General features: G+C 40.5%; 1 protein-coding gene and 1 non-coding gene across 9 annotated transcripts in view; both read left to right on the top strand.

Moving 5' to 3' along the window:
• The window catches only part of PANK1 (pantothenate kinase 1), a 110,908-nt gene that overhangs the window by 87,704 nt on the left and 6,607 nt on the right, over positions 1–16,597 (top strand). For 7 of the 8 annotated variants that reach the window (XM_030865050.3, XM_030865055.3, XM_030865054.2 and 4 more), the window contains 3 exons: positions 4,097–4,350; positions 9,358–9,534; positions 10,040–10,163. In XM_030865050.3, the coding sequence (XP_030720910.1) occupies positions 4,097–4,350; positions 9,358–9,534; positions 10,040–10,163 (555 nt within the window). The remainder of the gene's footprint in view (positions 1–4,096; positions 4,351–9,357; positions 9,535–10,039; positions 10,164–16,597) is intronic. The other variant, XM_060286497.2, reaches the window with a different exon arrangement.
• On the top strand, positions 2,151–2,258 carry LOC115858031 (U6 spliceosomal RNA). The gene has a single exon (XR_004041481.1). It is a non-coding gene; the product is annotated as a U6 spliceosomal RNA (small nuclear RNA).

A 16,597-nucleotide genomic window follows, 5' to 3' on the forward strand; every position in this document is an offset into this window, starting at 1 on the left:
GAGAAATTAGAGTTTTCGGTTTGGAAATGATGTTTCCAAATGTATTTCAACTTGAGATAAGAAGACCTGAATTATTTTACTTCTTATATAAAATGCATGTATAACTCATGTTTCCAAAGCATGTTCACACAGCCATCTCACTGGATTCTTGAAAACAGCCCTGCAGGTTAGCCAAGACAGCTGCTATTGGGGAGAGTATGTGATTTTATTGAAGGCCTGTTGTCACCGTACTGGAGTGGGGTCATGCATTAATCCCAGCTCTTCAGCTCCAAAGTCTCTGTGGTCCTAGGACTAACAGCGTCAGCATCACCTGGCGATATTGTTAGACATGCAATCAGAAACTCTGGGAGTGGGACCCAGCGATCTGTGATTTAACAAGCCCCCCAGGTGATTCTGATGGCACCTAAAATTTGAGAACCCCACTGCACCCATGCTTGCTTGGGTGACTTTGGGACTAGGCAAAGCAAAGTTAGTTTATCATAGTAGTAGTTTGAAAAAAAAATTACTTTTTTTACTTTATTTCTTCCCCTACTTCCGTTATTTACAGAGTTTGAGTCTTAGGGCAAGTTTGGTTTGTTGGTGTTAAGTTTGGGGAATAGTTTAAGCTTAATGATTTAGGAATTGGCAGAACTCATACTTTCCAAAAGTGCTCAGGAGAGTCACAAGCAGTGGGGTGCTGAAATCAGCTCCTACTGGTTCACGAGAGCCCATTGTGTGCATGAGAGCGCATTGTGTCTTCCCAACGCTGTGTTTAGTGACATCGTGTTGGTAGCTTGAAGTTGGCTATGGTGGGAGTGATTATACCATGGAAATTGGTAAATGCTATAAACCAGGGCATTTGCTCCCAGAGAGCTGGTTGTTAAACATTTACCAGCATGCCTTGGTGACAAGGTTATGTTCACATTAGCTGAAGCTTCATCTGCATGTTTGCTGGATCTGATGGTTGTTTTTTTTTTTTAATTTAAAACTAGCTGCCAGCATTTAAAAATTGGAAGTTTTCACATAAAAATCTGGGTTTCCAGCTCTTGAGAAATAGAATCATTTGGCAACATTAAGCCCTTATTACCACATGGCAACAACGGGCTGCAGTGAATTTTAAATACGTATGGATTGTCTGTGGGCCACAATCCCCATCATTCTGTTACTTTAACATTTAGTCAAGGAACTTCACTCCTCTATTGGCTCCTGCAGCATTTGCTTTTGTTACCCTGGTATAAAGAAAACTAAACCCAAAGAAAGAGTGTTTCTCCGTAGCTGGGATCTGAACATCCTGTCCAAGTAATGATTTGACTCATCGCTTACAGTTGGGAGCCTGTCTGTATTCCTGGATGGAAAAGACCTTTGAGGGAGGTCTCCATAGGTCTCCATGAAAGTGACTAATATTTCTGTTTCCCAGTTTGGGGATACATGACCTCAGGCTTCAGAAATATCCATCCCTCAGTGAAATGTTATAGAAGAGATGTTCGTTTGCTGCTAGCACTTTATTTGAAAGTGATTTTGAGGGGAAAGGTGAGGTCTTTCCCTTCAGAGCAAAGCTACTTGCTTTGTTTACTTGCCCTGACAGGTGTTTCTTTTTCCCGAACATAGTTTCAGGATGTCCCCTGAACAGACGGTGTCACTGTTTGTGTTTGTGATGTTGGTTCTGGGTACTGCTGTCAATATTGTTGATGGACCTCCGATTAATTTTTAAGCAGGTGGACCTATGGCCCCAAGACTGGGTGATGAAATCGCTACTTTTCAGTTTGTGGTGATCCAGGAGGGGACAGTTTTCCCTGTTCCATTTAAGAAACGTTTATTAAGCCATTATTATGGACAGGCCTTTGAGCGTGGTGCTCAGGGGCACCCACTGAACCAAAAACGAGCCAGAATGTGACCCACGCTGTGAGCGCGTTGGAAGACGTTGATAGGGCCAGGGAATCCCGGAGGATGAGGAGGTAGCGTTTACACGGCTGTGTCACTAGAGTGTTTAGGTGTCCAGATAGCCTTATACCTATAGTATTACCCCTTGAACACGTGAATCATGACATGCATCTCACCCAAAAGTTCCACTTGGTGAAAAATGAAATGTTCAAAATCACTTATGAGATAGATGAACTTTATCACCAAGTGTCATTTAGAACGATTGTTTCTGCGTATCAAGAAAACGTCTAGTGCTCGTTTCGGCGGCACATATACTAAAAATTGGAACGATACAGAGAAGATTAGCATGGCCCCTGCGCAAGGATGACACGCAAATTTGTGAAGCGTTCCGTATTTTTAAAGATGTTAAAAAAAACCAAAACGTCTACCACCTTGCTGGTAACCTATTCTAACTAATTCTGCTCTGCAGGTATAGCTTCAGTGGATTTTTGTTGAATGGGACATTCAGGTGAGTGATAAAAAGTCAAAAGTTTTCTTCTAGCTGTTAACTTTTATAATGAAGATGATGCTTTTGGGGCAAAATATCTAAGTATAGTAGTTGTGTAGGTGGTTTCCAGATCCCAGAAGCAGGACTCATTATGAATGAAGACAAGAGAAGAACAGCGCGTTATCAGGAGGCGTTTGCTAGTTGTATCACTTAGGGAAAACTACTTAAGCTCTATGAGCCTTAACCATAGAGTTAGGATAACAATACCTCCTCATAGGGTTTTTGTGAGAATTAAATGATCTAGTACAGGTGCGTGGCATATAGTAAATATAAGTACCAGTTATTATTTTCTTAAAGAGATTTTTTTAATTTAAATTAGAACTTAAAAATGATCTTCCATCATTGGCTCAGTTTCATGTTGGTGAATGTTAGATTCTTTTTTTTTTTTTTGGACCAGCAGTAATATCACTCTTGAGGATCGTGAATAAACTTTTGAGGATGCAAAGTACCCATCCTCTGCTAAGGCTAGCCCTCAGCCAGCTTATTCCCCTTTACTTTTTTCCCCCGTACCTAGGAGAATAGGAATTTTTGTTTCATAGGAGCATGAAAGGACACTCTGGGACCACCTCAGCTATTAATAAAAGAGTCAATATTTTTTGAGTCCTTTGCACTTGCTAAGCCCTGTGTTAACATTTTACATATATTATTATCATGTAACCTTCACAATACTGCACTGTGGGTATTATTCCCATTTTACAGAGGAGGAAACTGAGACTTGAGAAGTTAAGTAACTTGCCCCACATCCCTCAATTAGGTAAGAGTGGGAGTTATAGCTTTCAAAGCCAGGTCTGTCGAACTCCAAAGCCCAGGCTTGGGAAAAGGAGAGTTGGGCTGTGTGGGCTCAGAGGAGATTGTCCCCAGCTCCCAGGCTCACATGCCTCCCTCAGGACTCGGTATCCTGCCAAGAAGTGTAGGAGCCTTTCTGCTTTCAGAACATTTCTCACTTGCCTCACCCTGAGGTATGCTGGGTGAGTGCTCTAACAGTCCTGTGACTGCTCTGACAAATTACCACAAACCTAGCAGCTTAAAACAACGGAAATTTACTCAGTCATAATTCTGGAGGCCAGAGGGCCGAAATCAAGGTGTTGGCAGGACCACACTTCCTTCAGAGACTCCTGGGCAGAATCCATTCTCTGCCTCTCCCAGCGTCTGGTGGCCATCGGCCTTCCTTGGCCTGTGGTGCAGTTCTCCAGGCTCTGCCTCGCGTCTTTACACGGCCTTCTCCTCTGTGTCTGTCAGATCTTTCCTGTGTCTCGTAAGGAAACTGTCAGTGGACTTAGAGCCCACCCAGATAACCCAGGATGCCCTCTGCATCTCAAGATTCTTCACTGAATCACACCTGCAAAGACCCTTTTTCCAAATAAGGCAGCATTCACAGGTTCTGAAAATTAGGACATGGACGTAACTTTCAGGGGCAACCCTTCTGCCTACCCCACGTGCTAGTGGCTTCCTTGCCAGCTATCAGGTAGGGTCCTATCTCTCAGCAGGCACCGTGAGTAGACACAACATCCGGTAAAGGCTGCCTTTCCAGTGGAATGACTGGTTCTCAACAAGATTTCACAGCGTGGTGCTTGAAGGATGTTTCCATGCTTTTCCTGTTCATGACACATGTTAAGTTCAGCTGAAAGCTTCCGGGGGCTTCCCCTGAGGTGGTAGTGGTCTCTCTCACAAGGGTTCCTTCTCTTTCAGATTGCTGACCTTCAGCTCCACAAACTGGACGAACTGGACTGTCTGATTCAGGGCCTGCTTTACGTTGACTCTGTTGGCTTCAACGGCAAGCCGGAATGTTACTATTTTGAAAATCCCACAAATCCCGAATTGTGTCAAAAAAGGCCGTACTGTCTGGATAACCCGTACCCTATGTTGCTGGTGAACATGGGCTCAGGTGTCAGCATCCTAGCAGTGTACTCCAAGGACAACTATAAAAGAGTTACAGGGACCAGGTAAACGTGGTTTCCACTAGAAGAACCTTTTTGTGCTTAAACCCAGGCCTCTTCCTTGAAGACCACTTTCTGAAAAGGTTATTTATATTTAATACATTTTTAAAAGCAAGATCTTACCCTCCTCAGCCAACCAAAAACGATCTATTGGATATGTTACACAGGGTGATTTATAGAAAGGTTAATAAAACACAGCCTTGGTTGGAAACTGGTGAGGTTGTGGGAAAAAGTGTTGCACATACCAGAAATTTTCCCAAAGGCAGACATATTAAGTGCCAGGTGAATGGCAGGGACCACACACACAGTAGAATCCAGGTGGAAGGTTGCTTGGGATGGTCAAAGAGGGCTTCTTTCTGGAAGTACCTTGGTGCCTAGCACAGGAAGAATTGCTTGAAATAGTCGTTCCAATCAGTGAGCCAGATTGGGTTTACAAAGAGTGTTTTTTACCCTCAGGTAAATGCTCCAGCTGCAAACTGGAATAGTCAGCACACCTCACAGGGAATTTGGGAGTGCAGTGGACGGGAAAACAGCCCTGCAACTAGAGCAGAGCAGAGTACCATGTTTCTTAATGTACACACTCCCCAAGGGCACGTGGGCTCAGCTTCCTGTTAATGGGGATTCAACACGGGAAAAAGACCCAGGGTCAGAAGTCTTTGAGAAATTGTAGTATAAAGAAAATTAAACAGGTTTTCCTTACTTATAAGAAGATTTGGTATGAAGTGCTTCTTCAACTTATTGGAACACAGAGCCCAGTTTTGGAAGAACAACTTAAGGAACTAGTGTTGTGTGCTTTGAAACATGGTATTGAAACCCTTGTTTTTGATAGATGAAGATATCACGTAACTTCTCTGGGCCTCAGTTTCCTTGTTTGTGCCATGAAGTGAGTGAGTTGTTTCTTAGTTTCTACAAGCTTTTCCAGTACTGAAATTCTGCAGTTCTACTCACCCGTTAGGAGGAGGGCACTGCTTTTCTCCTGTATTGACATGACTTGTGATGGGTTCTGCAGACATCAGTGGTTCACCACTGGGGAAGGGAAGATTGAGGCCCCCAGGGGACGTTTGGCAACGTCTGGAGACATTTTTTGGTTGTCACAACTGGAGGTGCAATGATAATGGCATCTAGTGACCAGAGGTTAGGGACGCTGCTAAATATCCTATAGTGCATTGGTCAGTCCCCCACAGCAAAAAGTATCAGGCCCCAAATGTTAACAGTTAGTGGTGTTAAGAAACCACACATTCTGACTGATTCTGCTTGTGTCCGGAATATAGGCTTTGGTGTGTACGTTAATTGCCGCTAGTCAATACATTTTCTCACTGAGAATACAGCACTAACCTTACTTGCTCACATGAGAATCACAACGGGCCCCATGGCCTCATTAGGACGGTCAGAACTGTCCGAGACAAACGAAGAATTCGGCTGAGCTGGTTTTACCTTGAGAGAGTGATCTCCTGAGAAAGGTATAATTTTTAAGGTATAATTTTTAAGAAACTACAAACTGCTTCCCCAAAGGAGCCATTGAATTGGTACAGCTAGTCTCAAGGTAACAACAAGCTAAACATTTTCCAGAATTAGAGATATTTATAATTTTGTTCATTAACACTTAACAAATTCATGAATTATATCACAGGTACGCTCTCTCAAACTTGGGGGTTCTAAGGATCTGGGTTGTCTTTGAATAACAAGCCCAATTGTGATGTTTGATATCTGTCACATGTGCAATAATGCCTGTCCATTCCAGTTACTGGTAAATGCCAGTTAATGATCACTGATTCGCAACATCAACAAATCCTGTGTGGGTGCCCCAGCTTCCTTACAAGCTCTCTTTAACCAGTAGTTGTGGAAAGGTGCTACAGGAGAATGAAGGTTCCTAGAGAGCCCTTTCTGGGGCTGCCACAGGTGGGGGAGGGGAATGAAATATCAAGTCTCTGGGCCCCAGATCTTGTCCGACCAGAGTTGTTCTGCCAAAGGTTTTTTTTTGATCCAAGTTAGAAAACCACTGATCTAAACTAGAGGCATACCTCGGAAATACTGCAGGTTCCATTCCAGACCTCCGCAATAAGCGAGTATCGCCATAAGGCGAATCACAAATTTTTTGGTTTCTCAGTGCATATAAATGTTGTGTTTACACTGTACTGTAGTCTATTAAGTGTGCACTAGAATTATGTTTTAAAAACGTATATGCCTTTATTAAAAAATGTTATTGCTAAAAAATGCTAACCATCATCTGAGCCTTCGGTGGGTAATAATCCTTATTGATAGTAGCACCAAACATCACAGATCACCATAACAAATAGAATAATAATTTTAAAATTTGAAATATTGGGAGAATTACCCAAAATGTGACACAGAGACACAAAGTGAGCAAATGTTGTTGGAAAAATGGCACCGATAGACTTGCGGATGCAGGATTGCTGCAAACCTTCAATTTGTAAAAAATGCAATATCTGCAAAGCGTAATAAAGGGCAGCACAGGAAAATGAGGTGTGCCTGTATTTTGGTCAGCAGTGAACATCCGTGTGTGGAATACACTTTGGGAATCACTGATTTAAGCAAAGGCTTCAGTTTTAATTTTGTTACTCCTACTGTGATAGCTATAACTCTAGGTTTTTTGTTATTCTCATATACCCTATTTTCCCATTCAGCATTTTTATTTTTAGGAAGCCACATCGTTACAGGATATCCGTTTTCTTTTAAGCATGTGATTTTAAATGGTTTGTTTCAGTGTTATCTGTACCTTTACTGCATCCTAGATTAGTAGCAACATTTCTGTTGACCAACTCCAATTTTATTATAGAAGTCAACTGAAAAAACAGAACTTAACAGCTAACATTGTTAGAATGTGTAATCTATTAAAAGAGGAATGAAAAGAATTTTAAAACTTCAGTGAAACGAACAGTGCAGCTCATTTCATTCTTTTGGAATCAGTTTTAAGGGCATGGATAATTAAATAATTGGATTCTTCTACTTCTTCCGAAAATTCCTCACTACAAGTTGGTTGGGTTTTTTTAAAAAAATGATGTTTTGGTCTCTGATTTGCTGAGAATCTTGCTGTGTGTCTGCTGAAACAAACAGGTATCTGATTATGAGAGAATCACTAGACTAGAGAGTGGTTAGCAGGTTAAGGAGGTCAATAAAGTGCTCTTCTGCAACCGTGCATTCTTTCCTCCTATCTGCAGTACTCCAGCTGTGCCAATCCATGCTCGCTTTCTCCATTCAACTCCGATTCTGTCTGGAGTCACCTGTCACTTTCCAGTCATACAAAGCGCATGTCCTTTTTCACTCATACCAACACATCAGATGATGAGTTGCCTTCTTTCTAAGTCAGCCAGTGTCTTCAGGTGCCTATGTTTGGAGTTGGTTGTTGAACACCTTGATGAATCCAAATACCTGATATTCAAAGAAAGGTTATTAGTGTGGATGAAAGGTAGGAACTAGAAACGTGAGCCAAGCCTTTTAGAAGAATATAAAGAGAGAAAACAAGGCAAATTCAGATGACACGCAAACCAAAAAGCGTTCCCATTAAACCACGCTAGCTTTCTAGGGTAGACTGAAACTAACGACGTCGCATGAGGTGCCCTGTTAAATGTAAATGAAGACAAACTTTCTTAGAGGGAATCCAAACTTTCTACTGTGACTGAGGTGTCAAGGCAATAATGCCCACAGAGCTCTTTTTGTCCTGTGGTACTGCACCTACAGTTTGGATACGGTGACTTGTGCCCAGCTACCTAATTTTCCACGAGGACCCATCATTTCAATCAAGTATGTATTTTTGTAAGAATCACTATTTAAGAAATATCACAGTTAGTCCTTAGATGTGATTTAAAGAACCGTGTGTCTATAATCTGGTGCCTTCTTGGTAACAGTTATTGACAGTCAGTATAATTTACCCTAAATTTTCTTTTTTCAAATTTAAGTTTTAAAAATAACCTCGATCTCAACTTGAATTTTCTCTTAAAAGCCGGTAGCCAAACACATGTGGAATTCCCAGGGCTAGCAGCTCTTGAGGCTTCAGAACAAATTGATGTGCATTTGCTCTTCTGTCTAGTAGGTAAAGAGTAAGGCCCATTCATGGCCATATCAGTGCTCTTTCCTGCCAGGAGCTCACTGGTGACAGCTTTACTCTGAATCTGCTTTACTTCCCCTCAGGTAACTTTGATATTAATACACAATTGAGTTCACTTTCAACTATCATAATTGGTTTCTAATTTTTTCTCAAAAGACTATTTTAGAAGAATTTTCCCCCAAACAACTGAAAGCTTTTAAAACATGGTTTGAGCATTGAAACCATTTTAAGATCTTTGTTACTATTCTTTGACTATTGGGTGGTAAAAAGTACTAATAACCTTTTCTAGAGTTTACTAGAAAAAAATCCAATATGAGATCCATCGGTGGTTTCCTTTTTGAAATTTTTGAGGAGCTTAAATGAAATTATTTCTGCTAGAGAAGCACGGTCAGATGAAAGATACAGCTTGGGGGCCAGCTATTCCGCGCAGCGCCCCAGTTCAGTTTTGTCACCACAGAGTTTGTCTCTATAGATATGAACTGTGCTTCAGGTACACACAGTTTCTTTTTCTAAGTATTTGTTTAGCTACATATGTTTGTATTTTTTCTTTTTAATAGAGGTCATTTCTCTGGTTATTTGCTGCTTTCAGACCACGCAAATAAGGGAGATAGATCATGATTTGGCCCCATTTTATAGGTGGGAAGATTGCATGAAGCACTTAGGTCAGTGGCTAGTTCAAGGTCTCACAACGGAAATCAGTGAGAGTCTTTCTCTGGTTTTGTTCTTAAACTTCAGGGCGAGTTTTCCTTGATGTTTCTTTTAGTCTCTGCCCTCTTTTTTTATCCAATCTACCCTAAAGCTCTTTTTCACCCAGCACTTTGATTCAAGTGCCCCTTTGTTTTTCTTCTGTTCTTATTAACCCATATTAGTGATATTGATGTAGTTGGGGACTTGGATGGGCATCTCTTAAAGTAAAACTTAAAAAATAAACCTTATTGTTCCTTCAGTCTTGGAGGTGGAACATTCCTAGGCCTATGTTGCTTGCTGACTGGTTGTGAGACCTTTGAAGAAGCTCTGGAAATGGCAGCTAAAGGCGACAGCACCAATGTTGATAAGCTGGTGAAGGACATTTACGGAGGAGACTATGAACGATTTGGCCTTCAAGGATCTGCGGTAGCATCAAGGTAGAGACTAAGTAGCTAGGAGCAGTAGCGATTAAACACAAGGCAACCTCTCCACCCTGGCTGTTCATTTAGTTGTTGTTTTTTTTAAATGTCAACCCACCAGCCTGGTGCAAGGATCTATGGTATTGGAGCTCAGACTTGATCTCCTGCCCTTGATGAAGCACTGAGATGTTTAGCTCTTGTTGCTTGTGCTTAAAATAAGGCAGCTTTGAAAGAAGGTTCTGGAAAACTGCAACAGTTTCCCCCGTTCCATTCTTGTCCAGATATCTAGAGGCATTTAAATTTTTTTTTTCCCCCGTTAATAGCCATGCTACTTTGTCCCTATTAAGAAAAGGGCAGCCAACCATTCATACCGTAATCCTGTCTGCTTGTAAACCATGGTAGCCAAATCAGGTCATTTGAGCTCAATCAGAGTTATTCATAAAGCTTTCCACAGTACTTTGGTGGAAGCATGGGGCCTGCCTAAGGATGATTTTGAACACTCTCGCTACTATTTCCAACATAGCTTTGGCAACATGATGAGTAAGGAAAAGCGAGATTCCATCAGCAAGGAAGACCTCGCCCGAGCCACCCTGGTCACCATCACCAACAACATTGGCTCCATTGCTCGGATGTGTGCATTGAATGAGGTAAGGCCTTAACCTAGGGAAAGCCATGTGTCATTCATAAACATCGTTTGGCAGTGCAATAACTGTTGACCCTCACAAAACCACAGATCCTTAGGAAACCTGCCCTTCCTCGTAGTCACACCTGGTAGGACATGAGGGGCGTGTGTTGCGGGGAGGGACAGGAGTATGTTTTAGTTTTAAGTAGGCACTAGATGATGACAAACAAAACCATCTAACTGTGGAAACATGGTAAAAATGACAATCTATACCATAACCTCTCCAACCTCATGGACACACACCTAATGAAGGCTGGCGAAAATCTCTCTGCATCCTTGCAAATAATTGCAGGTAAAACATTCCACTTGCAATATTCGATATTCTCTCTGCTTTCAGCTTCTTTACAGTGTTGCCTTGTGGCATGGAGTTCAAGCAGCATTGTACAGGGCTATCAAAGCATAGAGAGCTTGCTACAGCTGGGGCCAGCCAGAGCCCCAGGCACAAGAAAGGGTGGACCTGATGACAGACCAAGCTTTGGTACCATGTGTTAAAACACCGCAAAATTCCTTTGCAAAGAATGGAACCCTTTTCTGAAATACAAGATGTGTAAAGTAGGTGTGTAATACAGCTGAGTTGTATTAGGAAGACAAGAAAGAGGGGGCATGGAATAGGTAATAGTAGAAGAAGCACTAAAGAATCTAGTAGCATCAGTAGTAGACTTTTTTTTAATATAAATTTTAAGAGAAATATGACATACCTACAGAAGAGGGCTCAAATCACAAGTGTACAGCCTGACGAATTTTCACACACACACACACACACACACACACACACACACACACACACCCCTAATACCCACCACACAGATCAAGAATTAGAACATTACAGGTACTACAGAAACCCTTTCCAACCCCCTTCTAGTTGAATAGTGGACTGTTAAACAGGCTATGAGGCAGTCTTTATAATAGGTGGATGGCAGCCCTTCCTTTGAACTCTGGGGTTACAAGAGAGACATCCTCCTTTCACAATATTTTTTTTTCACATCTTTATTGGAGTATAAATGCTTTACAATGTTGTGTTCGTTTCTGCTATACAACAAAGTGAATCAGCTATATGTATACATATATCCCCACATCCCCTTCCTCTTGAGCCTCCCTCCCACCCTCCCTATCCCATCCTTCAAGGTCATCACAAAGCATCAAGTTGATCTCGTGCTATGCAGAAGCTTCCCACTAGCCATCCATTTTACATTTGGTAGGGTAAATATGTCAATGCTACTCTCTTACTTCGTCCCAGCTTCCCCTTCCCACCCTGTGCCCTCAAGTCTGTCCTCTACGTCTGCATCTGCGTCTTTATTCCTGCCCTGCCACTAGGTTCATCAGTACCACTTTTTAAAATTCCATATATATGCGTTAGCATACAGTATTTGTTTTTCTCTTTCTGACTTACTTCACTCTATATGACAGACCCTAGGTCCATCCACCTCACTACAAGTAACTCACTTTCGTTTCTTTTCATGGCTGAGTAATATTCTATTGTATATATGTGCCACATCTTCTTTATCCATTCATCTGTCGATGGACACTTAGGTTGCTTCCATGTCCTAACTATTGTAAATAGTGCTGCAGTGAACATTGTGGTACATGACTCTTTGAATTATGGTTTTCTCAGGGAATATGCCCAGTAGTGGGATTCCTGGGTCATATGGTAGTTCTATTTTTAGTTTTTTAAGGAACCTCCATACTGTTCTCCATAGTGGCTGTATCAATTTACATTCCCACCAACACTGCAGGAGGATTCCCTTTTCTCCACACCCTCTCCAGCATTTATTGTTTGTAGAATTTTTTTTTTTTTTTTTTTTTTTTTTTGCATTACGCGGGCCTCTCACTGCTGTGGCCTCTCCCGCTGTGGAGCACAGGCTCCGGATGCGCAGGCCCAGCGGCCATGGCTCACGGGCCCAGCCGCTCCGCGGCATGTGGGATCTTCCCAGACCGGGGCACGAACCCGCATCCCCTGCATCGGCAGGCGGACCCTCAACCACTGCGCCACCAGGGAAGCCCTGTTTGTAGAATTTTTGATGATGGCCATTTTGACCGGTGTGAGGTGATACCTCAATGGGGTTTTGATTTGCATTTCTCTAATGATTACTGATGTTGAGCATCATTTCATGTATTTGTTGGCCATCCGTATGTCTTCTTTGGAGAAATGTCTATTTAGGGCTTCCACCCATTTTTGGATTAGGTTGTTTGTTTTTTTGATATTGAGCTGCATGAGCTGCTTGTATATTTTGGAGATAAATCCTTTGTCAATTGCGTCGTTTGCAAATATTTTCTCCCATTCTGAGGGTTGTCTTTTCATCTTGTTTATGGTTTCCTTTGCTGCGCAAAAGCTTTTACGTTTCATTAGGTCCCATTTGTTTATTTTTGTTTTTATTTCCATTACCCTAGGAGGAGGGTCAAATAAGATCTTGCTGTTATTTATGTCATAGAGTGTTCTTCCTATGTTTTCCTCTAAGAGTTTGATAGTGTCTGGCCTTACATTTAGGTCTTTAATCCATTTTTAGTTTATTTTTGTGTATGGTGTTAGGGATCATTCTAATTTCATTCTTTTACATGTAGCTGTCCAGTTTTCCCAGCACCACTTACTGAAGAGGCTGTCTCCATTGTCTATTCTTGCCTCCTTTGTCAAAGATAAGGGGACCGTATGTGTGGAGGTTTTCTCTGGGCTTTCTATCGTGTTCCATTGATCTATATTTCTGTTTTTGTGCCAGTACCATATTGTCTTAATTACTGTAGCTTTGTAGTATAGTCTGAAGTCAGGGAGCCTGATTCCTCCAGCTCCGTTTTTCTTTCTCAAGATGGCTTTGGCTATTCACGGTCTTTTGTGTTGCCATACAAATTGTAAAATTTCTTGTTCTAGTTCTGTGAAAAATGCCATTGGTAATTTGACAAGGATTGCATTGAACCTGTAGCTTGCTTTTGGTAGTATAGTCATTTTCACAATATTGATTCTGCCAATCCAGGAGCATGGTATATCTCTCCATCTGTTTATGTTATCTTTGATTTCTTTCATCAGTGTTTTATATTTTCTGAGTACAGGTCTTTTGCCTCCTTAGGTAGGTTTTTTCCTAGGTATTTTATTCTTTTTGTTGCAGTGGTAAATGGGATTTTTTCCTTAATTTCTCTTTCTGATCTTTCATTGTTAGTGTATAAGAATGCAAGAGATTTCTGTGCATTAATTTTGTATCCTGCTACTTTACCAAATTCATTGATTAGCTGTAATAGTTTTCTGATAGCATCTTTAGGACTCTCTATGTATAGTATCATGTCATCTGCAAACAGTGACAGTTTTCCTTCTTTTTTTCCAATTTGGATTCCTTTAATTTCTTTTTCTTCTCTGACTGCTGTGGCTAGGACTTCCAATACTATGTTGAATAATAGTGGTGAGAGTGGACAACCTTGTCTTGTTCCTGATCTTAGAGGAAATGATTTCAGTTTCTCACCATTGAGAGTGATGTTGCTGTGGGTTTGTCATATATGGCTTTTATTATGTTGAGGTAGGTTCCCTCTGTGCCCACTTTCTGGAGAGCTTTTATCATAAATGGTGTTGAATTTTGTCAAAAGCTTTTTCTGCATCTATTGAGAGGATCATATGGTTTTTATTCTTCAATTTGTTAATATGGTGTAGCACATTGATTGATTTGTGTATATTGAAGAATCCTTGCATCCCTGGGATAAACCCCACTTGATCATGGTGTATGATCCTTTTACTGTGTTGTTGGATTCTGTTTGCTATTATTTTGTTGAGGATTTTTGTGTCTATGTCCATCAGTGATGTTGGTCTATAATTTTCTTTTTTGGTGATATCTTTCTCTGGTTTTGGTATCAGGGTGATTGTGGCCTCATAGAATGAGTTTCGGAGTATTCCTCACTCCACAATTTTTTGGAAGAGTTTGAGAAGGATGGATATTAACGCTTCTCTAAATGTTTGATAGAATTCGCCTGTGAAGCCCTCTAGTCCTGGACTTCTGTTTGTTGGAAGATTTTTAATTACAGTTTCAATTTCATTATCTGTGATTGGTCTGTTTATATTTTCCAGTTCTTCCTGGTTCAATCTTGGAAAGCTGTACTTGTCCAAGAATTTGTCCATTTCTTCCAGGTTGTCCATTTTATTGGCATATAGTTGCTGGTAGTAGTCTCTTATGATCTTTTGTATTTCTGTGGTGTCAGTTGTAATCTCTCCTTTTTCATTTCTAATTTTATTGATTTGAGTCCTCTCCCTTTTTTTCTTGATGAGTCCCTGGCTAAAGGGTTATCAACTTTTTTATCTTCTCAAAAAACCAACTTTTAGTTTTATCGATGTTTGCTATTATTTTCTTCATTTCTATTTCATTTATCTCTGCTCTGATTTTGTGATTTCTTTCCTTCTACTAACTTTGGGTTTTCTTTGTTCTTCTTTTCCTAGTTGCTTTAGGTGTAAGGTTAGATTGTTTATTTGAGATTTTTCTTGTTTCTTGAGGTGAGCTTGAATTGCTATGAACCTCCCTCTTAGAACTGCTTTTGCTGCGTTCCATAGGTTTTGGATCGTTTTGTTTTCATTGTCATTTGTTTCTAGGTATTTTTTTTATTTCTTCTTTGATTTCTTCAGTGATTTCTTGGTTATTTAGCAGTGCACTGTTTAGCCTCCATGTACTTGTGTTTTTTACTGTTTTTTCCTGTAATTGATTTCTAATCTTATAGCGTTGTAGTCAGAAAAGATGCTTGATACAATTTCAATTTTATTAAATTTTCCAAGCCTTGATTTGTGACCCAAGATGTGATCTATTCTAGAGAACGTACCATGTGCACTTGAGAAGAAAGTGTATTCTTCCACTTTCAGTTGGAATGTCCTAAAAATATCTATTAAGTCTATCTGGTCTATTGTGTCACTTAAAGCTTTTGTTTCCTTATTTATTTTCTGTCTGGATGATGTGTCTGTTGGTGTAAGTGGGGTGTTAAAATCCCCCAGTATTATTGTGTTACTGTCGATTGCCTTATGTATTGAGGTGCTCCTATGTTGGGTGCATAAATATTTACAGTTGTTATATCTTCTTCTTGGATTGATCCCTTGATCATTATGTAGTGTCCTTCCTTATCTCTTGTAACAGTCTTTATTTTAAAATCTATTTTATCTGATATGAGTATTGCTACTGCAGCCTTCTTGTGATTTCCATTTGCATGGAATATCTTTTTCCATCCCCTCACTTTCAGTCTGTATGTGTCCCTAGGTCTGAAGTGGGTTTCTTGTAGACAGCATATATAAGGGTCTTGTTTTTGTATCCATTCAGCCAGTCTGTGTCTTTTGGTTGGGGCATTTAATCCATTTACATTTGAGGTGATTGTCGATATGTATGTTCCTATTACCATTTTCTTAATTGATTTGGGTTTGTTTTTATGAGTCTTTTTGTTCTCCTGTGTTTCCCACTTAGAGAAGTTCCTTCAGCATTTGTTTTAAAGCTAGTTTGGTGGTGCTGAATTTTCGTAGCTTTTGGTCGTCTGTAAAGCTTTTGATTTCTCTGTCGAATCTGAATGAGATCCTTGTTGGGTAGAGTAAGGTTGTAGGTTTTTTCTTGGTTGTAGGTTTTTCCCTTTCATCACTTTAAATATGTCCTGCCACTCCCTTCTGGCTTGCAGAGTTTCTGCTGAAAGATCAGCTGTTAACCTTATGGTGATTCCCCTTGTATGTTATTTGTTGCTTTTCCCTTGCTGCTTTTAATAATTTTTCTTTGTATTTAATTTTTGATAGTTTGATTAATATGTGTCTCAACATGTTTCTCTTTGGGTTTATCCTGTATGGGACTCTCTGCACTTCCTGGACTTGATTGACTATTTCCTTTCCCATGTTAGGGTAGTTTTCGACTATAATGTCTTAAAATATTTTCTCAGACCCTTTCTTTTTCTCTTCTTCTTCTGGGGCCCCTATAATTCGAATGTTGGTGTGTTAAATGTTGTCCCAGAGGTCTCTGAGACTGCCCTCAATTCTTTTCATTCTTTCTTCTGCTCCCTGGCAGTTATTCCCAACATTTTATCTTCCAGCTCACTCATCCATTCTTCTGCCTCAGTTATTCTGCTAGTGATTTCTTCTAGAGTATTTTTAATTTCAGTTATTGTGCTGTTCATCATTGTTTGCTCTTTAGTTCTTCTAGATCTTTGTTAAACATTTCTTGTATTTTCTCCACTCTGTTTCCGAGATTTTGGATCATTGTTACTCTGAATTCTTTTTCGGGTAGGTTGCCTACTTCATCTTCATTTATTTGGTCTTGTAGGTTTTTACCATGCTCTTTCATCTGTAACATATTTTTGTCATTTCTTTTTTTTTTGATTGGTGTGGCTGTATTCCTGTCTTACTGGTTGTTTGGCCTGAGGTGTCCACACTGGAGTTTGCAGGTGGTTGGGTAGAGCTGGGTCTTGGTGTGAAAT

This window comes from Globicephala melas, chromosome 16 (assembly GCF_963455315.2).
Source record: "Globicephala melas chromosome 16, mGloMel1.2, whole genome shotgun sequence".
Classification (NCBI taxonomy): domain Eukaryota; kingdom Metazoa; phylum Chordata; class Mammalia; order Artiodactyla; family Delphinidae; genus Globicephala; species Globicephala melas.